At 49.2% G+C, this 27449-nt stretch overlaps 16 protein-coding genes across 16 annotated transcripts; 10 read left to right on the plus strand and 6 right to left on the minus strand.

Moving 5' to 3' along the window:
• Nucleotides 1–596: 596 nt before the first annotated feature.
• Nucleotides 597–2950, plus strand: ARP8 (putative chromatin remodeling complex subunit (Arp8); the record flags this gene model as incomplete). The annotated part of the gene is made up of 4 exons (XM_043278827.1): nucleotides 597–639; nucleotides 717–795; nucleotides 868–1261; nucleotides 1325–2950. 4 exons carry the CDS (start codon nucleotides 597–599, stop codon nucleotides 2948–2950), a joined length of 2142 nt encoding a protein of 713 aa, XP_043136568.1.
• A 438-nt stretch (nucleotides 2951–3388) lies between these two features.
• Nucleotides 3389–4952, plus strand: ACHE_40611S (uncharacterized protein; the record flags this gene model as incomplete). Its single annotated transcript, XM_043278828.1, has 2 exons — nucleotides 3389–3650; nucleotides 3709–4952. 2 exons carry the CDS (start codon nucleotides 3389–3391, stop codon nucleotides 4950–4952), a joined length of 1506 nt encoding a protein of 501 aa, XP_043136569.1.
• A 738-nt stretch (nucleotides 4953–5690) lies between these two features.
• URA9 (dihydroorotate dehydrogenase 2) lies at nucleotides 5691–7392 on the plus strand (the record flags this gene model as incomplete). The annotated part of the gene is made up of 2 exons (XM_043278829.1): nucleotides 5691–6206; nucleotides 6265–7392. The coding sequence occupies 2 exons, from the start codon at nucleotides 5691–5693 to the stop codon at nucleotides 7390–7392; spliced, it is 1644 nt and encodes a 547-aa protein (XP_043136570.1).
• A 367-nt stretch (nucleotides 7393–7759) lies between these two features.
• Nucleotides 7760–8575, minus strand: ACHE_40613A (triose-phosphate isomerase; the record flags this gene model as incomplete). The annotated part of the gene is made up of 1 exon (XM_043278831.1): nucleotides 7760–8575. One exon carries the CDS (start codon nucleotides 8573–8575, stop codon nucleotides 7760–7762), a length of 816 nt encoding a protein of 271 aa, XP_043136571.1.
• A 1504-nt stretch (nucleotides 8576–10079) lies between these two features.
• Nucleotides 10080–10568, plus strand: ACHE_40614S (RpiB/LacA/LacB family sugar-phosphate isomerase; the record flags this gene model as incomplete). Its single annotated transcript, XM_043278832.1, has 1 exon — nucleotides 10080–10568. The coding sequence occupies one exon, from the start codon at nucleotides 10080–10082 to the stop codon at nucleotides 10566–10568; it is 489 nt and encodes a 162-aa protein (XP_043136572.1).
• Nucleotides 10569–11339: 771 nt separating this feature from the next.
• ACHE_40615S (uncharacterized protein) lies at nucleotides 11340–12473 on the plus strand (the record flags this gene model as incomplete). Its single annotated transcript, XM_043278833.1, has 4 exons — nucleotides 11340–11521; nucleotides 11583–11784; nucleotides 11839–12296; nucleotides 12356–12473. The coding sequence occupies 4 exons, from the start codon at nucleotides 11340–11342 to the stop codon at nucleotides 12471–12473; spliced, it is 960 nt and encodes a 319-aa protein (XP_043136573.1).
• A 29-nt stretch (nucleotides 12474–12502) lies between these two features.
• On the plus strand, nucleotides 12503–12796 carry ACHE_40616S (uncharacterized protein; the record flags this gene model as incomplete). Its single annotated transcript, XM_043278834.1, has 1 exon — nucleotides 12503–12796. The coding sequence occupies one exon, from the start codon at nucleotides 12503–12505 to the stop codon at nucleotides 12794–12796; it is 294 nt and encodes a 97-aa protein (XP_043136574.1).
• A 339-nt stretch (nucleotides 12797–13135) lies between these two features.
• On the minus strand, nucleotides 13136–13321 carry ACHE_40617A (uncharacterized protein; the record flags this gene model as incomplete). The annotated part of the gene is made up of 1 exon (XM_043278835.1): nucleotides 13136–13321. The coding sequence occupies one exon, from the start codon at nucleotides 13319–13321 to the stop codon at nucleotides 13136–13138; it is 186 nt and encodes a 61-aa protein (XP_043136575.1).
• A 442-nt stretch (nucleotides 13322–13763) lies between these two features.
• Nucleotides 13764–14165, minus strand: ACHE_40618A (uncharacterized protein; the record flags this gene model as incomplete). Its single annotated transcript, XM_043278836.1, has 1 exon — nucleotides 13764–14165. One exon carries the CDS (start codon nucleotides 14163–14165, stop codon nucleotides 13764–13766), a length of 402 nt encoding a protein of 133 aa, XP_043136576.1.
• A 3554-nt stretch (nucleotides 14166–17719) lies between these two features.
• ACHE_40619A (uncharacterized protein) lies at nucleotides 17720–18644 on the minus strand (the record flags this gene model as incomplete). Its single annotated transcript, XM_043278837.1, has 2 exons — nucleotides 17720–18551; nucleotides 18604–18644. The coding sequence occupies 2 exons, from the start codon at nucleotides 18642–18644 to the stop codon at nucleotides 17720–17722; spliced, it is 873 nt and encodes a 290-aa protein (XP_043136577.1).
• Nucleotides 18645–19088: 444 nt separating this feature from the next.
• Nucleotides 19089–19304, plus strand: ACHE_40620S (uncharacterized protein; the record flags this gene model as incomplete). The annotated part of the gene is made up of 1 exon (XM_043278838.1): nucleotides 19089–19304. One exon carries the CDS (start codon nucleotides 19089–19091, stop codon nucleotides 19302–19304), a length of 216 nt encoding a protein of 71 aa, XP_043136578.1.
• Nucleotides 19305–19517: 213 nt separating this feature from the next.
• On the plus strand, nucleotides 19518–20431 carry ACHE_40621S (putative U-box domain protein; the record flags this gene model as incomplete). Its single annotated transcript, XM_043278839.1, has 2 exons — nucleotides 19518–19600; nucleotides 19660–20431. 2 exons carry the CDS (start codon nucleotides 19518–19520, stop codon nucleotides 20429–20431), a joined length of 855 nt encoding a protein of 284 aa, XP_043136579.1.
• A 329-nt stretch (nucleotides 20432–20760) lies between these two features.
• Nucleotides 20761–21313, plus strand: ACHE_40622S (uncharacterized protein; the record flags this gene model as incomplete). The annotated part of the gene is made up of 3 exons (XM_043278840.1): nucleotides 20761–21012; nucleotides 21083–21148; nucleotides 21197–21313. 3 exons carry the CDS (start codon nucleotides 20761–20763, stop codon nucleotides 21311–21313), a joined length of 435 nt encoding a protein of 144 aa, XP_043136580.1.
• Nucleotides 21314–21464: 151 nt separating this feature from the next.
• ACHE_40623A (tyrosyl-DNA phosphodiesterase 1) lies at nucleotides 21465–23303 on the minus strand (the record flags this gene model as incomplete). The annotated part of the gene is made up of 4 exons (XM_043278842.1): nucleotides 21465–22184; nucleotides 22234–22621; nucleotides 22678–22790; nucleotides 22842–23303. The coding sequence occupies 4 exons, from the start codon at nucleotides 23301–23303 to the stop codon at nucleotides 21465–21467; spliced, it is 1683 nt and encodes a 560-aa protein (XP_043136581.1).
• Nucleotides 23304–23972: 669 nt separating this feature from the next.
• alg10 (dolichyl-P-Glc:Glc(2)Man(9)GlcNAc(2)-PP-dolichol alpha-1,2- glucosyltransferase) lies at nucleotides 23973–25954 on the minus strand (the record flags this gene model as incomplete). The annotated part of the gene is made up of 3 exons (XM_043278843.1): nucleotides 23973–24940; nucleotides 24998–25135; nucleotides 25195–25954. 3 exons carry the CDS (start codon nucleotides 25952–25954, stop codon nucleotides 23973–23975), a joined length of 1866 nt encoding a protein of 621 aa, XP_043136582.1.
• Nucleotides 25955–26235: 281 nt separating this feature from the next.
• On the plus strand, nucleotides 26236–27266 carry psf2 (DNA replication protein PSF2; the record flags this gene model as incomplete). Its single annotated transcript, XM_043278844.1, has 3 exons — nucleotides 26236–26349; nucleotides 26505–27097; nucleotides 27158–27266. The coding sequence occupies 3 exons, from the start codon at nucleotides 26236–26238 to the stop codon at nucleotides 27264–27266; spliced, it is 816 nt and encodes a 271-aa protein (XP_043136583.1).
• Nucleotides 27267–27449: the final 183 nt, after the last annotated feature.

Genomic DNA, 27449 nt, shown 5'->3' on the forward strand with positions numbered 1-27449 from the left:
CTAGTGACAGGTGGTTGCGGAGATGTCAAGGAAAGCGGTGATGGATTGAGCTGTAGGAGGGAGAGAGCGCGTTCGCAATTGCCCTCGGTAAGAAGGGATTTCGAATAGTTATAGGTCGGATGTAGAATGAAACAGATGATGCTGGATAGAGAGGAATCAACATAACCAACTGTAGGCACACGAGATCATGGAGCTGACTAAACACTGCCTAGTGGCGCTGTTATTTTTGCGGGCGGCGGCGATCGGGGGCCCTGGTCCAAGCTTGCCGTTTGGGATGGAAGGGAAAACCGATGGGAGAGTGAGGAAAGAGAATGGAACACATAATAATGGAATGACCCTGCGGAAAGACGCGCTTCTTTCTCTGTTAACTCTCCCATCCATCTCCCAATTGTCCACCATCACTACGCGCTCCTCTCATCCCATTCATTGCAAAATAATTCATTCTGCTCAACTATTATTGCGTATACTCATGACGTTGGTTATCTGAAGAATCACACTAATATCGTCTCCCTCCTTCCGTTACGCCTTGCGATCTGCCCCATTTTCGCCAGATTATTCTGGAGTCATCCAACGTTTTGTCCGGAAGAAAGAGCACAATGGTCGGTAAAAAGTCTGGAAAGGCTCTCCTTCGGGATGAAGGTAAGGATCTAGCCTGGCCCCGGAAGTTATGTGGAGTTGAGATACAGGGACTGATGCGTTCCTGAAACTTGTGATAGGCCTTGAGCGGACCGACAATAACATGGAATTATCGACCTGGCCTGTGATACCTCCAATTAATCAGAAGAATTACTATACGTATGTGCCTAAACCTATGGCCAGTATCGCTATCACGACGTTCTCGTGCTGACTCTTAGTTCTCTGCTCTAGCGACTACCTCAAGAGAGATGACCAGTATCTCGCATTTAGACTACAGAATGAAGAGAATCGAAATCGCATGGCCAAAACGGCCAAAGACCGGGACCGCGCGCTTGCGATGAAGGGGCATGATGCAGAAGACGCGGATATGGATGGCGACACGAACATGGAAGATGGAACTGAGGAGGCACCAGAAACAGCTGGCTCCAAGGTCATTGTCATGCATCTTGGCAGTCAGAACTTACGGATCGGCTTGGCTAGTGATGCTTTACCAAAGACGATTCCCATGGTCATCGCGAGGAAGTCTGCTACCTGCGAATCTGAAGACCAGGAAGAACCAAATCCGAAGAGGTTGAAAGCGGAGGACGGCTCTGAACTGGAACCAGAAAAGATGTTCGGTCAAGAGGTTTGTTTTGCCTTTGGAGGCTAGTGCTAGGTTTGCACTTACTGACCGCGATCTTCGTCGTAGTTTTCTTCGCAATATTCGACGATGGCGGCCGACCTGAAAGTCCACATGCGACAGAACAAACGCCGGACCCTGCCCAATTCGAAGGAAATGGTTGTCAATTACAACCGTCGTACGGTACCTGAGACGATTTCGGAACACAATGACCCGATGCGTATCGAGTGGACGGAAATCAATAACCCTGCACCGGAGTATATCACCGGCCAAGAGGCATTAAGAATACCGGATCTATCGAACCCTCGCTATAAGCTCTACTGGCCAATGCGACATGGGTGGTGCAATGAGAAGGACTACGACAGCAAAAGAGTTTTGTTTCTGGACATTTCGCTCATCCTCGAAGAGGCGATAAAGAACCAGCTTGGTCTTACAAGCAAGAAAGAATGGCCGCAGTATTCATGCGTCTTCGTGATCCCGGATCTGTATGAGAAGTCCTACGTGACTCAGGTCCTCGAGCTGTTGATGAGGGAGTTTGCATTTGCCCGCGTCTGCTTTATCCAAGAAAGCCTGGCAGCTACCTTCGGGGCTGGATTCACATCCGCCTGTGTGGTAGACATTGGTGCGCAGAAGACATCGATATGCTGCGTGGAGGAAGGCATGTGTGTCGAGAACTCGCGCGTCAACCTGAAATACGGTGGTGCCGATGTTACCGAAGCTTTTATCAAGATGATGCTGTACGATCATTTCCCCTATGCTGAGATCAACTTGTGGCGTAGGTACGACTTCCTGCTAGCTGAAGAGCTGAAGAAGAATATCTGTACTATGAACGAAGCCAACGTCTCGGTACAACTTCATGATTTCCATCTTCGTGTCTCTGGACAAGACACACGAAAGTACACATTCAAGGCGTACGATGAAGGGCATCTGGCCCCAATGGGCCTCTTCCAGACGAATACCTTTGACAATTCACATAAGCTCAAGGGACGGAGGAAACTTATTGAGCGCTCGGTGGACATTTACGACGGTCAGCCGAATGATCCGGTGTCAGCGGCTCAATCCGAGATTTTAAGTGCTCTTGCTCCACCAGCTGCCAATGGACATGTGAATGGAGAGAACGCATCAAAAACATTAGACGTCCAATCAACTCCAAGCCGCCCACATCATACAAATGCCCTAGGCCGGGTCCAAGATACCGAAGCTACGCCTCGGTCATCTGTTGCTGGCTCTCCTGCTCCGGAGGCGACAAGTATTCCACACGGAGGCGGAACCAGCACTCCAGCCGTGGGTGGACAGGGCGCAACATCTCGTGCTCCAACTGTCGAAGAAAGAGACGATATTATCCCGATTCTTTCCTTGGACGATGCAATTCTTACCTCCATTGCACATGCCACTCGTGGAGAGGAGCGTAAAATGCGAGAATTCATGGGAGGTATCATGATTGTGGGTGGTGGCAGTCTGATTGATGGTTTCCATCCATTCCTTGAAGAACGACTGAAGAACCTTCGGCCTGGGTTTGCCAAGGAGATCATGATTGGCACCCCTCCAAGAGAGCTCGATCCGCAAGTCGTTGTCTGGAAGGGTGCCAGTGTGTTTGGAAAACTCAACCAAACAAATGATAGCTGGATTGGTCAGTTGGAGTATGATCGCCTGGGTCACAGACTAATGGCCTACAAATGCATGTGGGCTTGGTGATTCATGTTTCGTCTCTTATTAAGTTTGGGTCTGTCTAATTATGGAGAACTGGTTTCTGTTATTGGTATACAGTATTGATGTTAGTTAGCTTTTCTGTAACAAAACAATGCAGTTCACTTGATGCTTTGCAAACACTGATATCGGCGAACCCGGGGAAAATACATTCTCCGGCCTCTCGATTCACCAATTTTAGGCGGTAACTTATGGCAGAATATCAAGTCCAGTCTTCTCTCCGAGGCGCTCGCGCAACAGAGAACCTCTTTGTATTCAATCGCTCATATTTTCTCTGATAATACCTGTGCCAAGGACAGGAGTGCAAGGACTGCATAAAATCCCAGTCGCGGCTAGCTGGCTCGACTCAAGTCTGGATTTCCGCTGAGCACCGCTCATTGAAGCGTCTTTCACCATCTGAAGTTCACACCGGACGACAACGTTAAGATGTCGAAGTCCAAAAATGGCTCCTCTGGTGGCTACCACCAAGAGTACATTGCGTCGACGCGCTACCGAAATGACCTTCCTCCTCCGGACATGCCCCCAAAGTTCCTAGAGATCCCGCATGAGGGGCTCGAACGGTTTCTGACGCCGGGCTTTACGTCGAACCTGGCTAGACGCGAAGAGCCGAATATCGATGTCGATGCGGAAGGTGGAATGCCAATTGATCTTGTCGGTATCCCAGGTCTTCATTTGGGTGATGAAAGTGGTAAGCAGCAAGTCTGTCTCTACGTGTTCACTCGTGTGTTTGCTAACATGGTGTATAGCTATCATGGCCCCCGAAAACCCGCAACCTCTTGACCCAGCCGATCTCCCCCTTCTCATGAGTTTGGATCAACTCAAGAATCCGGCGCCGAAGAACACGAATGTCAGTTTCCTGCGGCGGACTCAGTACATCTCAGCTGGTTTACGTGCCCCTGATGGTGGCTCCAGACCTACTCCAACAAGAGTGAAGCCTCGTGAAGACAAATACAAGAACCAAGACGACCCGAACTACATCAAGCGCTATATCCAGAAGGGATTCGACATTGCCTATCCGGAAAGCAAACATACTGGCGAGGAGACCGCGAGCAAAATCAAGGGCCATACAGCTACGAAGGCAGAACACGATGCATGGGCAGCCCCTGTTCACCCGGATAATCCGAAGCTCAAGCCCGTTGGTTTCTATCCCATCATGCCTGATTTACAAGGCTTCCCAGACCCTGGTGGCTTTGTTCAGTTCAAGTTCGACAAGGCGCCTGTACAAGGCGTTTCAGGGAAGCGCAATAAGGCCATGGACGTTGCTATTCTCCTTCCATCTGCTCCTGAAGAGCGTGTTTGCCAGGAGCATGCTACTAAAGTGGCCCTGCACAAGACGAACCCTAACCTTTACCCCGATCCGGGTCCAATTCCGTGGGATTACGATCTTTTCTTGCCCGAGAAGAAAGAAGCAACACAGAATGTCAAATCAAGTCTCGATATCTCGAATCCGAACCGTGACAGCCCTGAGCTATACACCCACGACGGGCCTGATGACACCAAGTTCCACCGTTTCGACCGCTCTCGCACATATGCCACCAGTGCACAGACGCTAAGCAACGACCAGAAGCAAAGGGATGTCGCTCTGACCATATTCGATCCAGCGCAGGTGTCGGATGCGCGTTCCAAGCAGAAGGCTGCCTACTACTACCCGATCCTGGGCAAGACCCGTCTTAAGCCCGAGCGCGCGCGTACCATTGCGCAAGCAGGATTGGCCCCTACAAAGCCGAAGACGAAGGAAGACCAGGTCGATCAGCTTCAAGTGGTTGTCCGCGACCCAGATGAAGCGGAAGTCTATAAGCGCGCTTTGCACCGCGCAGCCATTGACCCCAAGTTTGCTGATTCCATGCCTCCTCCCCCGGCTGATACGGATGACGAGCAAGAAGCTCTCCAGGAGAACGCCGAGGGGGATGAGAAAGAAAGGGAAGCATCAAGGGAAAGGGAACCAAGTCCTGACCATCAACCTAGGGCTGAGGAAGCAGACGAGGAGTAGATGCTCCGGCTTTACTTTGTCTTTTCTCTACGTTTTGGCGTTGGTCGGGTTGCATTTATGTCAAAGCTAATTGCTATTTTGGAGCACATACCCATGTATCTCATCATTTTTGACAGATCATCACATAATCAGATTAGAACTTGTCAAGCGAGACCTCATGCTGCTGCAAATAGTCGTGGAGTCAGTCTATTGGCGCCGGGTTAAGGGCAGAAAATCATTGGCGTCTGGTGTCATGGAAATAACATTTCAATATATATACTTTGCTGCTTCAACATTAACCACATGTCATGTGTACAAAATAAATTGAAGGACAAGATATCCGGTGTGGATGTATACCGCACACCGCCCGGAATAGTTCTGCCTACCTAAATTTCCGACCGCCCGCGGGCTTGACGCAAGAGAGAAAAACAGTCGGAAGCGGAATAAAATCGCATCGGGATTGATTTCTCTCCCTCTTGCGACTTCATACTGCACACATTGACGCGGGGGATGCTTGCTGCTCTTCCTTGCTTCGCTTAGATTGCTTAGATTGGTGGAATATATTGCAATTGTGAGTCTCCTGAGCCTCCTCCGTTTACTATGCTTCCCCGGCTAGGGTACAAGCATGGGATGGCTATGTCATGCATCTATGGAGCCTAATTGTCTATTCTACAGAGACTAACAGTTTCTCAGATATTTATTACGCATTGTTTGTCAGCCAATGGTTTCTACTTAAGATTAGCGCTCGTGTTATTCATAATGGTCGCAAGCTCTGCTACCCTTGCTTTCCGGTCTGCGGGCTTAAGGGCTCGCGCTCTTCCGCTCGCCCAACGGTCTCTGATCTGCTATAGTCGCGCTGCTGTGCAACTACAAAGCTCGCTGAGATGCTACTCATCGGAACCAAAACCAGAGACGGCCGAGAAGGCGAAGGAAGCCGTTAAAGAGACCGCTGAGACTGCTAAGGAGGCTACAAAGGAGATTAAGGACGCCCCGAAAGAGGCACCAGCCCCGGTTGCTCCCAAGAAGGGAGGTCGTCGGTCTAAGAAGTTCTTCTGTACGTCGCTAGCTTTGGCTCTATTGGTTGGTCTTGTCTACGGATCGGACACCAGGGCTAGCATTCACCGATATGCGGTGCCTCCCTTGATCCGGCTGTTGTACCCTGATGCGGAAGAGGCGCATCATTTCACTGTGGAGGCATTGAAACAGCTCCACCGATTTGGTCTTCACCCTCGGGAGCGTGGAGACCCGGATGGTGATGGCGCATTGGCGACAGAGGTTTGTTTCCAAACATATGAAGCCTAGGACATGAATGCTCAGGAGGTTTCTTGTTTAGGTCTTCGGATATACTCTCTCCAACCCGATTGGTATCTCCGGCGGTCTCGATAAGCACGCGGATATCCCAGACGCGCTTTTCGATATCGGACCTGCAATCGTCGAAGTTGGCGGCACGACTCCGTTACCGCAAGAAGGCAACCCGCGCCCTCGTGTGTTCCGACTCCCATCGCAACATGCAATCATCAACCGGTACGGTCTGAACTCGAAGGGCGCGGATCACATGGCGGAAGTTTTGCAGGAGCGTTTGCGTGACTTTGCATATGCGCAGGGCTTCGGGGAACACGAATTGGCTCAGGAGCGTGTGTTGAATGGCGAAGCGAACGTCCCGCCAGGCAGTCTGGTTTCCGGCAAGCTGCTCGCGGTGCAAGTGGCCAAGAACAAGGCTACGCCGGACTCAGATATTGAAGCCATTAAGCGGGATTATGTATACTGCGTTGACCGTTTGGCCAAATACGCCGATATTCTGGTGGTGAACGTGTCGAGCCCCAACACCCCTGGTCTCCGTGACCTTCAGGCGACGGCTCCTCTGACGGCCATCTTGAGTGCCGTGGTTGGCGCAGCCAAGGGCGTGGAACGTAAGACCAAGCCCTTCGTGATGGTCAAGGTCAGCCCCGATGAGGACGCAGACGAACAAGTGTCTGGCATCTGTGACGCTGTGTGGGGGTCCGGTGTTGACGGAGTGATCGTGGGTAACACAACCAACCGGCGACCGGCACCGCTTCCTAAGGGAAGCATATTGCCAGAGGATGAACAACCCATAGTTAAGGAAACGGGTGGCTACTCCGGTCCCCAACTGGCTGACCGCACGGTTGCGCTGGTTGCACGATACCGGGCGCTCCTGGATAAGCCCAACATGCCGGAGCTGGAGAAGCGCATGCAAGAGCAAACGGCTACAGCTAAGGAAGCGGAGCCAGACCGCGAGAATGTGCCGGCGGTGGGAGCCGCCGAGCCTGTGCACAAGTATGGTCGCAAGACGATATTCGCGTCTGGGGGTATCACGAATGGAGCCCAAGCGCAGGCGGCCTTAGATGCAGGGGCTTCTGTGGCGATGATGTACACGGGGGTCACGTATGGGGGGATAGGCACGGTGACTCGTGTAAAGCAGGAGTTGAGACAGCAGAAGTGATTGATCAATCAGTGTTGCCAGCTGTTTCATTCAGTTCACCGCTGCTACGTCGAGGGCTATAGCTGTAGTGCTCTCTCGTCCGAGTAAAGCAGAAACAAAAGGAAAACAAAAAAAGAAATGAAAGAAATGAAAGAAATAAAAATCTGCAAGCTCATCTGACATGGAAATAAAGCTTAAACTAGCCCCAAATAGGTGAACCCGAGCAGGTGGATCGATCTGGACCATTATTATGGAGAATATATCTGGGGAATGTAGTATGTACCAGTAAATCCATTGTAAATCCATCGTAACGCATCCGATACCATTTACACCGACATGACAACATGGGACCATCATCTATAAACAGTAATCCGTGAAAGCCACTACACTACTGCGGAGTCTCCTCCACCTCTTGAACCACCTTCCGCACGCCGTCAATCTCATGCGCAAATCTACCCAGAAACATCCCATCAACTGACTTCCCCAGACCGCCCGCTCCCCACAATCCGGGGCCCGCGCTTCCCCCATACAGCACTCGCACCTCTCCTTGCCTACCACTACCCCCAGACTCCCGAACCACATCGCGAATGCCCTCAACCACAGCAGACACATGGTCAACACCCGCAGGCACGGGTTTTCCAATCGCCCAAACCGGTTCGTAGGCAAAAATCACCGGCGCATCGGCGGGTATAGCACCGAGGACTGGCCTTATCTGCACAGCAACTTCCTCGATAGCCCGCGCAATCGCTTTCGCCTGGTCTCCCGCGGGTGCCGTAATCTCCCCCACGCAAACCAGCGGGATAAGTCCATACTCGCAAGCGGCCTTCGCCTTCTTCGCGACCTCGTCGTCCGTCTCGTGGAAGATGGCGCGGCGTTCCGCATGTCCAAGCTCGACGATTGACACGCCTAGATCGCGGAGGGCTAGCGGGGAGACTTCGCCGGTGTAAGGGCCGAGGGCTTCCCAGAAGCAGTCCTGGGCGCCGAGGAGGAAGGAGTCTGTGGCGTTGGCTTCGCGGAGGATCTCGGCGCAGGGGTGGATGGTTAGGAAGTCGGGGATGAGGGCTAGGAGGAGGTCTTTCTTGTTTGGATTGTTGGAGTTGGCGTTGAGTTCGAGGAGGCCGCGGAGGTAGGAGAGGGTGCGGGAGGGGGCGAAGTACATCTTGAGGGAGATGATAAGGAGGGTGTTGGGGAGTGTTGGAGGCATTTTGGTGCCAGTATAGACCATATAGACCATATAGATCAGTGTATATTGTAGATGGCACAGAGTAGAGGGTTAGTAGAAATGAGTATAGATTCTGTTCGCTATGTAAATCTGCCACATCGTATGCGTATACTTGGCCTATCGTGCAGCACGTGAGCGTGGGATCCCGTGACTTTTAGAGACACGAAGCATGTATACAGAGTGGGATGCACAAAGCCATTGTGCAGCATTTTGACGGGAACCCTGTCATTCTGTTCTTACTCTAGCCAAGGGCTAGGCTCCCTTGGGTATATTTGTGCCCCGTACCCTGCCCTGGGCCATGATCTGATGTCATAATCGGAACACACAGGATCCGAACCCAAACAGGCAACTACGATGCTATAGGTACTCTTCTTCTACGAAACCATCTGATGCGATCCCTACAATGATTGCCGCGTAGACCCCTGATAACCCTGAGGAGGCAAGATGCTGTGTGCCTCAGCACACCGGAGTCTAGCCCTCATAGAATCCCCTCTCCTCTTCTTGTCCGCTCGAAAGATTCGATTCCATTCCTTGAATTTGAAGCTTTTCCATATCGGCCGTTCGAGAGTAGGCCGGCCACCAATGAGAGACGGTGGAGGAGACGGAATAATACAAATGGCGACTGCACTTTACCCTAAAGAGTGTGTTTCGTACGCAAAGCACAGTTGAACGGGCAACTAACTATATTGGGGTCGTAATTATAGGCTGGGTTGGATGCCGTGATGATATCAATCCGGTTTTTCTTTGCGGTGCGGGAATAATCACAGTCAGTCCACTGTACATGGTAGGATCGTTGTTTGTCCTTCGAGCATAACATTGGATGCCACTCCGTACACCTACAGTCCAAATTTAGTAGTGCTTTCAATACTAAATAGGGAAGCCGTTTGCACATGACCATTTTGATCTACTGCTGGTACATGCTACTACCCCATAGTGATACATAGTAGTACATCCCAGGAGTACTGCATTGAGTATCCCGAGATTCCGTAGAACTGCAATCGACCCGAAACGGTTAGTGCAGTCACTCATTACGACCCGGTATTAGCGAGTCCCCACCCTAGTATATACTACCGAACCATGCCTCCTAATTGCATTATAACTGGCCACTGCCCCCTCGTACATGACGCCACGGCGGGGCTATGGCCCAAACCGGTAATCATCGAACATCGGACATTCCATACTTGTATATGCAACTCTTTGTTGTTTGGCATCAGGTTTGGTGGTTCCAAAGCGAAAGGGAGGGAAGATGAGACAAGAACAATGAGATTCAGGAGGGGTGAACTTGCTCAAGCTCAGCTATTTAAGGGCCGTCAATTCCCCCCCCCCTCCCCCCTGCGCTCCTCTTCTTCACTATCCAAATCCTCTCTTATCCCCTCTGATCTTTTTTGGATTTTACTTCCGGTCTATCCACTTTTGCTTCCGCACAGTCCACTTTTTTTGTACTGATTGCCCACCCTATCTTAACCTCATTTCATATCTATACAAAATGTCCGACCTCCAACCCCTCCGCATCGTCTTCGCCTGCGATGAAGCCGGCCAACCCTACAAAGAAACCCTTAAGGCCGCCTTCGAAAAGAATCCCCTCGTCGCCTCCATAATCGACGTTGGTGTCGACTCGACCTCCGACAAAACCGCCTACCCACACCCCGCCGTCGCCGGCGCCAAACTTATCCGCGAAGGCAAAGCGGACCGTGGTCTCTTCATCTGCGGAACCGGTCTGGGTGTTGCCATCTCCGCAAACAAGGTTCCCGGTATCCGTGCCGTGACTGCCCACGATTCGTTCTCCGTCGAGCGGTCTATCCTGAGCAACGACGCTCAGGTGCTCTGCTTCGGTCAGCGGGTTATCGGTGTCGAGTTGGCGAAGAAGCTGGCTTCCGAATGGCTTACCTACCGCTTTGACCCGAAGAGTTCCTCTGCTGCTAAGGTCCAGGCTATCTGTGACTATGAGGCAGAGCTTTCTGCTGCTGCTCAGTAATGCGGACTCTAAGTACATACTTTGACGAATATACGATTACGTTCGAACGCTTAGGCCTCCTTGATAAGGCCCGGTTTGCGGGACAGTTGTATAGAACATCCGGATGGTGCCATCTTCAACCCTCTTCAACATTTTGATTATTAGCGTTATGATACCACGACTCTGGTGAATTTGGCTGGCCGAATCTTACTTTCTTCGGTATATAGTTGAATATATTTCGATGTACGAAGTATATACGTCTCTATATGTTCCGGTTTATTTTCTAAAACGTCTTCTGAACACCGCCGCTTAACTACTAGGACTGCGTAATGAGTACTTTTACAACTAGAATGTGAGTACTATGAAATCGACGCCGAAAATGACCGCCAGTGAAGCCGTTTACGGCGTCATTTCCACGCGGCGTTTCAGCGACCTGTTGCTGCTTTAACGATTCGATCTGGCCACTATTCTGCACCCGCCCAAGCCCTTTTTTCTTCGTAGCACCTCCGTGCTGTTGGCTTACCCTGCGAACCTCTTCGACTCATGATCGAATCGCCGCCGAAAATGGCTTCCCTCACTGCCAAATACAGTTGCTCTCTGATTCCTACGGGCTTCCCCGGGCGACCGTATAAAATGTCACTTTCTCTCTTCCCCTTGTCTCCTTTTTCTGGCCATCTCTCCGCCTCCCGTCACGCCTCTTGACGAACTCCCCTTCCCAACCCAGCCTCAACTGTTGCGAGCACTGCCTTCAAAACTCCTTTTTCTTCATTCATATTATATCTGTTCGTCTCAATGACGCCGCCTCCTCTTCCTCCTGCGAACCCCGACGAGCACCAGTACTGGACCGATCCTATCCTGCGCGAGGAAACTCGGTCCAGACTTGAGCATTTCCGAAATCTGAGATGGCTCCCCCCTAACTACAAGCCCAAGACACTTGAAGGTCTTGCAGTTAACAACGGTACTGGTGAAGGCACGTCATCCCTTCACTCTCACGGTGGACCAGAGGACGTTTCAATAAAAACTAACGGCCTGCAGATATTGTGCACATTTGAACGAGGACTACGTGGAATATCTACTCTCAGAAGATAAAGCCATCTATATGAACTTTCTTGACTGGATGTCAAGGATCTCGTGCGAGAAAAGACTTCAGACCTATGATGAATATTGGCGGCGCTTGTGCCAATACTTTGGTTTGTTTGCCCGCCGGCCTGTAAATCATCATGAGCAGATGCGACGAGTATGTTGAAGCTTCCTGTTCCATTCTTACACCTGGATACTCAATAGACAACAGTACCTTGAACAAGTTTTTCCGGCAGAGCGCAAGATCAGTAGGTGCGCAAAAAAGAAAAGCACGCTGGACATAGATGATTTCTGCGTCCATTTACGCCATCACTGGGTCCATTCTTCTTTCTTCCGCCATGGGAGCATGATCATCCAGCAAGCTGTGATCATGCTTTGGTCTTCCATCACAGGGGCTCGACCAGGCGTGCTACTTCCGCAGCGAGATGCTACAAACAATCCCAATGCATCGCAAGATGGCTCGTTTTCGCTCGGTCCAAGAAAGCGCAAGCGGGGTGATTCATTTAAGAGTGACCTTCCTCAACAGATTTCGTCCGACGACCTTCCCAATACTATATGTTACAGTGATATCGAGCTCTTTTACCTCAGAGACCCAGATGGTGGTCGGGATGTTCTCTGTGCCATCATTGAATTTTGTAATCTTAAGGGCCGGCCAGAGGGTGCTGACAGGTAAGTTTTCCTGATTTCATTGGCAAACTCCAATGTCTACTGACATTGCTGGGACGAAGGACGAAGTTCTTCGTGCATGGAGATTATCAATTGGCATACTGTCCAATCGCTCAAATTGTGTCACTGGCCTTCCGCGATGATACTTTCAAAAACGAGCTGACCCCGGAGTTGATCTAACTCAGGCGGAATCCAGTGATCAAACAGCCATGGAGTTGAACCGATATCTCAAGGCTGCAGCACACCAGTCTAAGCCAAAATCTCGTCGACTAGTTTCTGGGCTTAGCCAATTTGGTGTACTATCAGTGCAGGATGCCAACAGGCGAATTGGTGCCCGAAAGAAGGCAGAAGAAAAGAAGGAGGAGCAGCGACTTCAACGGTCTACTAGGACTTCTTTGGCCACCACCCACCCCAAATATGACCGATTGGAGCTATGGATGATGGGAATTGATGAAAACGCCGACCAAGAAACTATAGATAGTATTTTAAACAGAAATCGATGAATATAACATGTGCTATTAGACATCTAAATAAGGGTAACTATATGATATTTTTAGGGTCCTACTAGTGCCACACCCCCCTTGGATGATACCACACCCCCCTTCGTTCCTGCCACACCCTCTTTCCAAAAACGGCATAATATAAGTCACGTGTTATGAAAGCCTCTTGATGTGACATCTCCGACGGCACATATTAGATAGACATATTAATACATCTACTCAACGCTATTTTCTCAGTCACCTAAATGCTTTAATTGCCTGGTTTTCCAGCTTATGAGAAGCACAATTCAGATTTGAATACTCGTTACAATATGAGTATTGAGTATCACACTAACAGTCATATTACTGCTCTACTCCTTCCCCTGTGACCCTTTCATACACTCCATTATCAAGCGACTTCTCTCCCAATAAGTTGACTTCTTCACGGCTCTCCTTGTACTCCTCATCCTTGTCCTCCTTGTACTCCACGCCCACAACCACGACCATGTCCACGTCCACGTCCACGACCACGCCCACGTCCACGTCCATGTTCGCATCTCAGGTTCAAATTCTCATCAGCAAGGACATACTCATGCTGTGAGGGCTCTCTCTGTGTTGATCGATCAGGCTCTGCCTGTGTTAATTCACCAGTCTCAGTAGATGATGCTTGAGAGGCTGTTGGGAGATTTGATGCACCTCTTGGTCTGCCACAAGTTCGACAAACTGCTGGATTAAGCACCAATAAGCAAGGATTGATTGGCTGATACTCCTCTGAATCACGGAGCCGCCAGTGAGAATAGAAATGACAAAGTTGCAAGGGCTCATTGTTTTCAACACACTCCTTGATTACATGAATGCATGGCAAACCTGTATTTCGTCTAGTATGACCAGTGCAGTCCAGATCAAAAGGAATTGCTCTGGGGCCAAGGAAACGGTTTTTTATGCCCAAGACTTCACCCAAGGCATAGGATGAGACGTCATTCAGGACAACTCAAAACAATGGGTCTCTCACAAACTGCAGGGGTCGGTTAACCTTGTCATCCTCATGAATTTGGGTCATAGTTGTATGCTGTCGACGGATTGTGCGGTCAAATGACACCCAAGTCTCAAGGAGATCATTTGTGGATACCTGCAAATCCCGCTTCAACATCCAATGGGCTGATTCATTGCGTGAAGTTGTGAGTTGACCAAAGTGCATGCAGTCCTGGAGATAGCAAAATAGGAAGTATTGAGCAGTGTCATCATTCAGCCACTCATCATCAATATACTGGAGAGCAGGCTGCCAGATCTCATCACTGTACTCTACCTTGAATGCAGCCATTGCATCATCCTTCTCCTCTTCAGTCTTTGCATGGACTATTTTACTGAAAGTCTTCTGAAAATTTCTCCACATTTTGTCAATGTGTTCCTTGTATTCTGCATTCTTCTTTCGGGCCTCTGCAGTGTCATTACCAAAGACAGAATGCAATACTTCACTAGCCATGATAGGCCGGACTTTTGTTAAGATATTTTGATGGATATGCCAAACACATATCACATTTCTTGCCAAGGGGAAGACCTTTTGGATTGCTTGCATCAGATTTAGTTCCTTGTCTGTCAAAATGGTCATTGGATGGCGGATGCCTGTTTTCTCCATGAGAGCAAGCAGACAACCCAAGAGGAACTCATAACTCTCTTCTTTCTCATTTGCAATGAAACCAAAGCCAGCAAAAAAAGTCTTATTGCATGCAGTGGACCCTACAATATCAAGCAGTGGCATCTTGTACTTGTTTGTTCGATATGTGCAGTCCATGAAGAGAACACTTGGATACCGTTGAAGAAGCTCTAAAGATGTCTTGTGTGTGCAGAATACTGCAGTCAAGACATGAAAATCATTTGTCTGATAATGGACGAACCAATCCCCATTATTTGGGACTGTATCAAGCAGTGCTTGGACTGGTGTTTTCCCATCAAGAAGCTCATGGTGTATTTTCTGGCGTTTGTTGTAGATGTCCCGTGGTTTAATTGCAGATGAATCGTCCTCATTGTATATGGCAGAGAGGATTTGGCCAGTATTCATGCCTGCTTTAAGTTGAGCCTCAACCTGAGAGCCTTTTTCCTCCATCTCCTGACGGCGAAGTGTTGGATGGGTAGAGGGAGGTGAGGGATGATGATTATGCCGTGAATCTGTCAAATCAAGGTGCCATTCATCATCTTGTCCAAGCCATAAGACAAGTCTGAATGGACAGCCTGCTAACTTTGTCTGCCCTTTTCGAACCCGATGATCTTCATCAATCCGAGACCTGTACTCCCCTCCACGACTGCATTGCAGATATACACGGTGTAAAACATTGTCTGACTTGCGCTTCTTTGAGTTCTTAGTTGTCAGGGAGTATCCATGACAGCTAGTGAAGTCATTAAGGAATCTCATTGCAGCGTCTCGGGAAGGAAAAGTCTCATTAACAGGTGGAGGTGGAATCTGGGTATGCAGTTCGCCGGGGATGATGATGGTGGATTCTGATGGCTCATGATTGTCGCCGTCATCAGAGCTTTCATAACTGACAAGATTGAAGGTCATACTGGCCCTGGTTTGGCTATCACAATGGCTATACGCGATTCTTTGTTTACTGCTTTGACACTGAACCCTATAATCTTACCCTAGCACTAGTACGAAAATGGGAATTTATAGCACATGACTTATATATTATGCCGTTTTTGGAAAGAGGGTGTGGCATTAGCGGGAAAAGGGTGTGGCAGGAACGAAGGGGGGTGTGGCACTAGTAGGACCCTATTTTTATTCTATCGGTGTGAAAATCCTATCGCTGTGGCGCACCCACAGCGAAAGCGGCGAGTGAAAAGTGGAGGCACAAGTAGTCTCCACCTCGAAATGGTGGATCTCCACCAAGAAGGTTCCTAAAGCTAATGTGTGGGTCTGCGATACTGAAGAGGTCCGCTACCAAATGGTGTCGCAACTGGATGTTGAAAAAAGAATAATGAGGGATTCTTAGGAATGAAGCTAAGTTTTCCCATAAAGTCGCCCGTTTCCTTGGTAGACATTTGTAACCGAGACCATACTATAAGGTTACTCTATCTTACCCCGGTGCACAAGACAGCCTGCTGTACAGAAAGAGTGTTCCCATGTCATGTGAGAGATGGCAACAGAGGTGTGTATTTGAACAGGGTTGTAAGAATTGGCCTATTGCTTAATTAGCCCATTATGGCCTCAAGTTTACTTAACAGGAAACAAGTATAACCGTGGTGTGTGGTTGGCAGCAGATGAAACGGCGAGAACATAGAAACGTGGTCTAAAAATGTGGCGCCTTGGAAAATAAAATAAATCTCCTGAGGCCAGTTGATCCGCGACTCAAGGAATATAAACATACCCAAATCTATCCGGAACCAGGAAGGATACTCATTCTTCTCTTTGCAAATTAGCAAAAATGCCTGCAAACTTGGGGCTGCAAAGAATCCCCGTCAGTCAGGAAGTCCAAAAGCGAAGAATCAACAAAAGCGCAAACGCAAGCAGGGACTATTCACAATGGCTTATGAATGTAGCATGTACTGTGATGCAGACGTCTATGTAGTTCCGAAATCACGGGGTAATGGCCATATCTTCTTTCACTTCCGATGACGGGTGGTCACCGTCGATGCGAGAATTGGTATGCCCTCAATGTTGCTTACAGATGTCACGGAACGAGAGAGTAAATGACCTGTATTGAATGTTTGATTACTTTGATCTGTTTGGATATAGGGCAGGAACCCCCTTCGCGCACACTAGATAGCTCAGCAAAGAACTTGTCAAGCTCAATGGATTAATTGATTGATTGACTGTGGATTGGATTGTATGATTTACATTCCTCGAGATGTCCCTCCTATTTATGCTCCTTGCCGTTATTATACAATCGATTCCAAGCGCACCGTCAGGCTGTTTTCTTCAGGACTGTAACAAAAAAACTCTTGGGGGCCAGCGAGGCAGACAGGTCCGCCTAGCTTTTATCGTAGCTGCAGGACAAGGTGCCCTGAAGAAAGGAAAAACGCCGAATCCGCATGAGCTCGCATTTAGAGACGCAGCCAACAGAGAAAGCTTATATGGTAAACAGAGCCCAATGACAACGCGAAATAATATTATATTAGGCTGAACTGAATAAAATGAAAATAAACTGTCAAGAATAGCGAAAAACGCCTTGAACAGCGACCCTGGCCTGATCGTCACCGCAATCAGGGGAATTGATGCGCGTTCCTGCATTGTTCATTATTGCTACGATATCCCTTAGATTGTCCATGAGCACTAAAACTTGAGCACAAAATCTGGCACAGAATCCGGCTGCATTGGTACTATACTTATGTTGTACTATATCTATTCACATCACGTATTATTTTGTGTCCATAGCCCCGGAGACAGATAGTCAAACACCACTTCCAGGTCAATTCCGGCCTCTGTACACATCTCTTTCAATTCTGCGCGCTCTTTGGCAAAGGTTTCCCTGTCAATGGGGTGCAGCATGCATTGCCGGATGGTGACTCGTTTAAGGTGCGGCGAATGAGTCCGTTGATCGTCCAGCAGATACCGGACGCAATCATGTAATTGTGACTCGAATTCCCAAAACCCATTAATCTCCGAATAATCCCACTGCAGACATAATTCCTCGAGGGTATCCGGTAGACGGTCGCCAATTTCATCTGATTCATCTGGACCCAATCCCACAAGTAAAGTGATGGGTACTTCTGCAGATCGCAGCCGGGGGAATTGCTTCAGAAATCCGTCAAATTCTATTCATGCCTGTTCATCCTCATCGGTTCCAAAATCATAGTACCCTTTGCTGAATGGGTAGTATTCCACCCCCAGGGAGAGCTTTTCTAGAGTGTCACTGATGGACTCCAAGCCCTCCAGGATGTTCGAGCATGATGCCAAGGCAAATTCACTGTGCCATCGATATGCCATTCCCAAGTGCAGAGACGTCAAGGTAGTCATCTGGGACAGCAAAGATGGCACATCTTCTTCTTTGATAGTAGCTCGAGCGATGACTCCTGGTCCTCACCAGTAATAACGTCTTGAAAGCTCCGTAGCCAAATGGATATGGATTGAATGGAAGGCAGATGGAACCAGGCCATGAATTGGTTATGATCACAAGGAGGGTAGCCATTCAATTCATCGAAAATATTAAAGATGGGGTCAAACTCCTCAGACAGGGGTACATTACTACCATAGTCAATAGCCGTAAGAGAGTTAAAAGATGATAGTACGGTATTTGGTGTGGAAAATAACGCGTGCTTCATCATCAATCCAGGAAACCCTGATTTCCAGACAAAGGAGTAGTCCAGCCGAAGAGATTTAAGGTTGTGTAATTGGGAGAGGAGAATGGTCACGTATGCATAGGAATTGCCTTTCTGGAGCGCTCCATTCCATTTCAAAATCTCTGGGAGCTGAGCTTTGTCAACAATTGATTCAGACTGCTCCACGACGTCGCTGAAACTCTCAAGATTTTGATTCCAAAGTGGCCCATCCTGGCCATCTCGTGGGTCGTTTTTCCATTCTTCGGTGAGCACATATTGCGAAGATGACAAGATCGAGACGTGCTGGATATTTGAGGCCAGTTCAGGGCACTGTAGAACAGCCCGCAGTAAGCGCAGAATGCGTGCTTGGGGCACAGTGTTCCACCCCCATGCGATAGTGCTATACATCGAAGGCCGAACAGATGCGATGAGATCCCCAGATGCAGACAACATAGTCACGATTTCGTCTGCTTCCATATGGTCAAAGACTCCCATCCAGCAATCCCTGGGCATCCGCTGGCATAAGCTGCACATGGTGTTAGCAAGATGCTTACATGCCTGGCTGGTTGGCTACTCACTCTGGCTGCCTTGAAGGTATGTTTGATTTCACTGTCGTCATCATCATTTGTAATTGAGGTAATGTTCTTTTTTTTTTTTTTGCCCAGTTCATTGTCCTCTGGCCAGTATTTGTAGGTTCTTTTCACTCCATAGCTGACGATGGCTGTTTAAGTAAATGGGGTGGGCGGTGCTTCAAAAGCGTATTTCTGCGGAAGACGGACTATTAACAATAACGACGTCTACTTATAACACTATGCCGTTGAAGAAAAGACACATATTGGGGCTTGAAAATACGACGATCAACCTAGGAAATAACTCTTGACCATATTTGAGCCCTGGATTACTATAGGAGTCAAACAATTGCGAAAACAAGGCGTGGTTACAGGTCGGTCGGGGTCCTTTTTCGGGTCGCGCGAGTAGAAAAGATGATTATGTAGTTTAATTTGATGAGGAGTGCTATAGCAAGGACATAGCCGACTTGAAGCGAACGCTGAAGCAGTCTACGATGGATGAAGAATATGATAGCTCTATGTTGGGAAAGCACGAGAAGAGATGCAGTGCATTGTTTCAGCCTTTGAAAGCATATGGCTTTGATTATGATGCTAACGAGGCTGATGAAACTGAGGAAGATGTGGAGGATGAATGGTCTGGTGAGGATGACGAAGAGAATGATATCAGTGAATTTAGTGACGAGGACTACTTGCGCTCACCATTTCTTTAAAGCTGAGTTTCATCAATACAATGCACTGCAACCCAAACGGGAAAGAGGGCGCATCAATAAATTTCCTCTTTAGGCCTAGTACTGTAGACTGAGTCAGCTGGATTCTGCGGGGATCGATCAGCTTCGACAATCTACAAAATCATTGGCATTAAAGACGTGGTCTTGTTCCTGTACTATTTCCAGATTACTCGTCTTAGTTGCCCAAACAAAAGCATGGCTTTTGAATTAAAAGAAAAAGGTAATCAACTCTTCAAAGAGGGCGATTACAATGGCGCCGAAGATTACTTCTCCCAAGCGTGCGTTTCTCTCTAGTCTTGTATACATTCCAGCCCACTAAAAAGCAGCCCAATAATAGGATCCAAAAGAACTCCCGCGAACCAACCTTCTTCACCAACCGCGCCCTAACCCGCCTGCGCCTGGAGAAATGGCCCGGTGTGGAACAAGACGCCCGCGCCGCCATCGCGCTCTACGGACAGGAGAGCCCCAACCGTCTTAAAAGCAGCGGCTACCTCGTGCAAGCACTTCTCGGCCAACAGCAGCCGCAACCTGCCTACAATGTCGCCATTGAAGCCTACCGCGACAGTCTTTCCTCCAAGTCCCCGCAGACCGAGAACCTTTCCAAGCTCGTCCTGCGGGCTAAGCAGCAGATCTGGGCGCTCAAGGAAACGCGACGCCTGCGCGAAATGAATGATACACTTGCGACGGTGGAGGGGCTTATCGAAGCTGAGCTACAACGCTCACTCGACGACTTGCGCGGTCAGCTGAACGCCGGGGAGATCGGAGAGATTGGGTTTGTGGAGGATGAAAAGGCGCTCCGTGCGGATGCGGAGCGGAACATCCAGAATACTCGCGAGGCTTTCCGGGCTGCGTCGAAAGGGGAAATTGCTGAGCGGGTGGTACCGGATTATCTAGTCGATGGGATCTCATTCGAGATCATGCATGATCCGGTCATCACGCCGTCGGGGACCAGTTTTGATCGCGTGGGGATCGTCAAGTATGTTGAGCAGTCTGGGACTGACCCCCTGACAAGAGTGAACATGTCTGTTAAAGATTTACGGCCCAATTATGCGCTTAAGGCGGCTTGTGAGGAGTTTCTGGATAAGAATGGGTGGGCGGTTGATTGGTGATCTTACTTGCTTTTGCTTTGGGCAATGCTTTTTCTCCCTTTTGCTTTTGCTATTGCATCAAATACCCGTCTTTGCTAGCATTTATGGCGTTGGTTGGCTACTTAATATACAAGTCAGATAGAGTATCATCACAATGTAGAATTGTACAGTAGATTCCATTCATAACTTGCATAATCAGTAATCAGACTCACAGCGGCATAAATAGCTAGGCTACCCCACTTCTCCCCACCATCAACAAGACTCAACCTCAACGTATCTCACCCTTCATCACTACAGACCACAATACCACTTCTATCGATCGTATCTTTATTCACGAAATAAACGCCAGAATGTCCGCTACCGCCTACATCGACACCCTCACCAACACCGCCGCCTTTGACCCCTCCGTCCAGAATGCCGCGGCGGCCCTAGCCCCCTCCAAGGAAACCCTCCAGGCCGCCATCGACGCCGCCCTGGCCATGGACGAGACCGCCGCCGCGCTGAGCGGCGAGCAGGCCGAGGTGCTCAAGAAGGGCTTCGAGTATGCGACGCAGGTCGTGAAGATGTTGACTAAGGAGCCTGCTCCGGAGGAGAAGTTGGACGTACGTTTTCTTTTCTGGGGAGTTGGGGATGAGGAGTTGGATGAATGGGAAGCTAACTGGGGATAAATAGCTGTACAAGTACTTCAAGCGCGCGAACAATGAGACCCCCGCTCAGCCGTCGATGTTCAACTTCGAGGTGCGTGCGCTTTAATGATGGGATGGAACGGAAACTGACAATATGCAGGCTAAGTACAAGTACAACGCCTGGAAGGAGATCAGCCACATCAGCGAGCAGAAGGCTCTGGTCCTCTACATCAAGCAGGTCGATGCCCTCATTAACAAGTATGGCACTCGCTCGTAATCGCATCTACGCGCGCGTTTGGCATACAAATGATTTTTGGTGATTCTTGGGAGGATATTGCTAGCCATGGATAGTAATATATCATGATATTGAATGCGAGTTTACAATCATCATTGCATTATGCGGTGCATTCCGTATATGTAGCTGTATGCTAGCCCTCCCATGTCTGCCCTAACCAGTCAGGTTCCGGATGACTTGCTGTCGCACACCATGGCTCGTCCCGGGGTCCATACGGTATCAAGGGGACATCATATGGCATCCGGAATCCGACCAGGACATCATCCAGTTCAGACTCCGTTTCAGCAGGACGATCTTGCTTGAAGCATGGGGCCATTCTGGCCGTCTTAGTCTCCGGGGAACCATCGACGTACAAACCAGGCCACACAACCACCCCGATCTCCCAGCTACAGACCCTAACCTCCCCCTGTACATTAACCGCTGCACCCCATGCTTGCGTCGAGAGATTCGCAGAGGTCACTATCGCCCAATCTATAGATCCCATGGCCGCATCAGAGAACCGGATATACGTCTTAATATGAGGCGCCGCACGACGACGTCCCGCTTCCCGTCGAGGAATAGATGCTGCTTCTGTGGATGATGCCTCGAGACCAAAGTCGCTATCTCCTGCCCATTGCCGCAAGTAAGGATGCATGTATTGTAGCTGTTTCTGTTGGGGTGCGCTTTGCGTTTTCATGTGAATGGATCCACCGGAACCGTAGCCGTTGAGAGACCGACGAATCTCGTCTGGCGTTGGAAAGATAATAGAAAATCGTGGGCGTGGTGTTGGAGGAGATGAATGTTGCGCGAGAGAATCGAAAAATATGTCCTTCAACCACTTGTCTGTTTGGCCTAAGGAGGCTATTGAAGAGATCTGCTCTTCGTCAGCGGGTCTTGCTATGTTTTCGAGTTGAGTTAATTACCTGAAGCACAATATGTGCCGTCCCAGCATGCGGCGCCAACGGAATATGTCGTATAATGTCTTTCAAAGCCGGCCATCCCCATTGCGTCTCCCTTTTCGCGTCCATACTCTCGACTTTCCGTTTAGATGGCACACTGGCTATCAACGCTGCCCGCACAGCCCGGAAATCGAAACGTTCCAACTGCTTGACCAACTGTCCTGTCTTTGGACGTCCGTATGCATTCAGATAACTGAGTAGATCTCGCTTAAATCTCGTTCCGCTGCCATATCCCCCTGTACCTTCGGAAGTCGATGCGCTTGGTAGCAGTGGCAGGAGAGGAGAGCGCCAGACAGCTTGGGTCATGTTTGCCCAGTCTCCGGGAATCATGTTGGCTGTATGGATTATGACCCTTATCCAATTAATAAATTGAATTTTTTTTTTGAGAATCATGTAAAGGAGCCATACTGAGCAAGGTCATCATGTCGAAGTAGAATCATCATCTTGGAATGATGCGTACCAAATGGCTCAGGCATATACGCAACAATCGATTCCACGTTTGGGTATCGTGAGCATTGCTCCTGTAGCACCATTAGCAAATGCATTAATCTGGAGATTGAAGGGGAAAGTACATCAATCCGTATTCGATTAGGTGCATCCCTCTTCCATGACCCATGCACAACCTTCACTTTCACCAAGTCCCTGACATCCTCATCAAACTGGCTCATCAGAAAATCCACATCGATCAAAAAATTAAACTGCCAGCATTCGCGTATCATCGGATCCCCGAGGATATCTCGCAGTCGAATAGTGTCGACATTGTTCCCCGACGACGCAGGTAAGTCCCGGATATGAGTGAGTTGGATTGGGGATGAATAAATAATCGTAGGCATATGATTTTGCTTTGGAGTTTCAATAGGTTTCATTTCATCAGATACTGCTGCAGTGCTGGTCTGGCGTCGTTGTGGAGGCGGCGTGATAGATCGGTGTAGTGACGCCAAGCCATTGTCTCCTGCTGGTAGGCTTTCTGTACCAACTATGGGAAGATCATGTCCAGGAGGCGATATTTTTGTCCTCTTCGCCGGGCGGTCCATCTCTAGGATAGATGTTTGGTGGTGATGATGACGGTAAAAGAAGGGAGTGTGAGAAGCGGAAGACCGCAAGTGACGCAGCCATTGACCAAGCGACGCGTTTCGTCTGGCATAGGGAAAATAATAGAAAACCATGAACGTGAATTATTATTTGAACAGCTAGGTTTATGAGGAAGTATGCTTTTCGTCTTACATGTTCCTAGTAATCCTTATTTTCTAGAGTTTTTCCTTGGCAGTAATGATAAAACTAAACGGTCATTAAACCTTTCACCATTCCACCGAAACCGTATACGCAAGTCAAACCCCATTTAGAGCCATGGAACAAGACACCGTGATGATTGATGTACCTCAGCCTGGCCAGCTAAAGCTGATTCACCAATTTCTGTTCCAGCCTGTCACAAGGCAGGAGACTTTCAGCTTGTCCTTGTTGATTTCAGAGCCGTGAGGTTCATACGTCCTTTTTTGTAGTATCAACCCCGTTCCCAAATCGAATTGCCCAAATATAAAATAGATGTGATGTGATTTGGCAGAAACCAGAGACAGTAATTTGTAGCTACAGGAAGGGGGGTCCTATTATTCATACAAGGAAAGGTTATCTAGTATTTTCTATCACCTATTGTACATTAATAGTAGTGTACAAAAATTAGTACACGAAACAAAGGGGCATTGTATTCACCACAAGAATCTCTGAATTATTCCCGGTTCCTGTGGCCACTCAAAACCCTTGTACAGGAACACATATCCCGTCACAACATTAACAGCCAAGAACCACAGGGTCTCCAAGAACAGAGGAGAATAAGCAGCCACCTGCGCACGAACAATCTCCTTTTCTTCCTCTGGCCGGTTTAGACGGTGGACAGCCGGAATTGGCTGCGGAGGTAAATGCAATCTCCACATAACCCACGGGATGATAAAGTAACGGGGCTCGACGAGAGGCGCAGTGACCAATGAAAGAGCCGTCGCAGCAAGCCAAATAATCACAAAGCTGACGCGGGTCGGTTCTAGCTGCTGCTTCTGACGCGTGGCGATGTGTGCCTGGATCCTTGCCATGACTTCGGGCGAGACAGGATCCTTTTGCTCAGGTGGAGTAGCCTGTTTCGGGGCTACTGGTTTACGGCCAACTTTTGCCTTCTTGTCTGCTTCCTTTTGTTGTTCTCTCTTTTCTTTCCTCGTAACTGGTTTCGTGGGAGCCGGGGCCTGCGGTTGTTGGGGCTGCGGCTGCATGGGCATCAATCGAGGTGCTGGTGCAATTGTGGTGAAGCCGAACGCAGAAATAACCGCCCAAGCACCCAAAAAATAGATAACGACAGCTCCATATTTGATGGCAGGGTGATACCGGAGGATTCGGAAGGCGTAGAAAACATAGTGACGGTTGTCAGCCAGGGTGAAGGGATGGACAATGGTGTTGTAGTGAATTGCAGCCAGCATAAATGGAACGACCGCAAAAAGAGCCAATAATGACGGAAGTCCCCTCTGTTTCTTAGGGAAGCCGTGATCCAAGAGCTTTGGCAGAAAGTTCTTTGGAAGGACTAGATTGGCAACGGGGATGACGAGAATGGGCCATGAAAAGAACAGGAAGTAAGGCCAGATGTAGAGCATCTGGGGGAAATGAAGGCCCGCAATATGAAACTCCTTGTGTCCTGTGGATGAACTCTTAGTCCTCCATGGCATTTAACGCCCTCGTTGCAAGAACTTACCCAAAACGACGCCATTATTCCATAGAACGAACGCACCAAAAGCTGCCAGAATGAGCATGTGAGGAACTACAGAGACAAGTACTCGGGGAAGATTGTTCAGTGCAGTCGTGGAAAGAGACACGGTGGTCTTGAAGTAGTCTACAATAACGAAATTAGCGGAGAACGCAATCACCATTAAATTGTCAAGCATGTCTCACCTGTAATAGAAGCATCGGACACAAGCGGGTCATATAGCTCATTCTGAAATCCCTTCTTCGCAATTTCACTCATTCCAGAGGAGTTACACCGGTTAGTGGACAGACGTAGCGTTCGGAGCACCTGCAATCCACCAAGAAACACGGAGACCCAAAAGATATTGGTCTGTCTAAAAACAAGGGCAACCAGTCCGAAGACAAGGAACATAAGAGACTGAAGAGGGGCAGATCCGCTCACAGTGGCACGCTTAAGCTGCCAATTGTACGCCTCGACCACTACCACAAGGGCAAGGACATCGGTATAGTAGAGTCCCGAGAAGAAGAACAGAGGGGGGAAGAGACAGATGTTCAACACAGTATGACTCAACCGTGCACCCGCTGGGCGAGATTTGCGGTCATTCCTCAAAAGATCCAGTACAGATTGAAGTCTCCAAGGCAATAGAACAGCTGTTGCTGCGACATTCGTGGTGCGCAAGACATCCGCGTCGAGTTCCGTCGGAGAGCCGCGGAGAGCAAGCATGGCGGCGCAAATCAGATACGACCAGAGGTACAGTCCCGGAGGAGTTGTAATTTTGGGGTCCCAATGCGTCCATTGATGCGCCCAGTATGCCTGCGCCTGGGGAACATGGAAAGCTTCGTCGAGATAAGGCTCCGGAACGGCTGCGCTGACCCGGGTCTTCCACAAGGGAATCAGCAACAAAGCGAAAGGAACCGCATACCGGGCGGCTCGAGACAGATCCGATTCAGGCAGAGTGGCACTCATGATGGCCAGGTCTGGGTATATTTTTCAATTGCGATCTGTCGGGGAGTTGTTCAGTCCAAATTAGCAAAAGGAGTGGAATAGCTGGCAGAGAAGCTCAATGCAAACAAGCCAAACATACCGTATCGAAGATCTCCGAACAAAGCAGCGCTTGCTCTTTTTCGTCCCGAAGACTGAAGCATACGAAAAGGGAATATTGACAGGAACCCTGTGAATCTGGACGGCGGAAGCTGGGTTTCTCTTCAAGCACCGAAATACTCAAAACTCACACCTCGTGACCGTCAATGGCCTTCCCTCTCCCGCGGGGCATCACGCCCCCGGAGATCGCCTTTCTCGCTGAGATGGAACAAGTCACTGTAGTCCCTCGTCAGAGATTAGAAGGTCTGGAATTACTAGGGGTAAGCCAATTGAACCCATGGATAGCCCCGGTGTTGTCGTCGCGAGTGTCGGCAATGCGGACAACACGCTTGAGATAAACGCCGAATGAAAGGCACAGCATACTACTACAGCTCTCTTTATACGAGTTCATTCGATTGATCATTTCTACAAACAGGGTCCCGTCGAACCTCTCCTCCCTCCTCGCCGCGCTACCCTCCCATTATGGCTCGCCCTCCTCCTCAAACGCCAACGCCGCGCAAACATCGTCCCACCCTCCTGGCTCCACCCAGAAGCCCTATCTCTCATCCTTGAAATCGAAACACAACATAGCGATTACCAAAATGCCTTCTCCCCACCACCTCCACTACCTGGGCAACCAAGCGTCCGAGATCGAGAAACACAACAAACGCCAGTAGCCGTGCCGCAATATACACAAGACGGTGAGCGATATTACGCCTCCCCGCCGTTTCTTCCGCAGAATGTCGCGCGGGATTACATACCACCTGGGGAACCGCCGTCATTACCGTATCATTGGCTGGAGGTTGGGAATATGTTGTTGGATGCGGCGAGTGATGATTTGGTGGATCCGGATCAGACACGGCGGTTATTAAAAGAGTTGCGGGAAGTGCGCATGGCTAAGTTCCGGGCTGGTACGGATGTCCTTGATGCTGCTGCAATAGGGGGAGGAGGGGTTGCATTAACAGGAGTGGGTGCAATGGAAATTGGGGAGGGAAGAGGCTTTGTCACGGGGGTGGTGGATGGGCTCAGGTATTTGGATTCTTACCTTATCCTCCATCGTCTCATATCACTAACAAGGGATCTGAATAGGAAAATCGGAGCATCAAAGGAGCAAGCCCGGAGAGAACAGATGGCCGAGGACATGGCCAATGGTGGATATGGTGCTACCCAAGACGATGACGACGACATGGAGTTTTGAGCATCCTCTCGACCAATTATGAACGAAACGATACGAATTATTTATATGCCATTTAATGACCGTATAATATCATAAATCATGGGGCCAATATAACCATCATAGCAAGAATGGGTGTAGCAGCTATGTACAGACAGGCTCTTATATGCTTTCCTCTCCTACCTCCAGGGAATAGGAGACTTACCT

The sequence above is a fragment of the Aspergillus chevalieri genome, chromosome 4 (genome assembly GCF_016861735.1).
Source record: "Aspergillus chevalieri M1 DNA, chromosome 4, nearly complete sequence".
Classification (NCBI taxonomy): domain Eukaryota; kingdom Fungi; phylum Ascomycota; class Eurotiomycetes; order Eurotiales; family Aspergillaceae; genus Aspergillus; species Aspergillus chevalieri.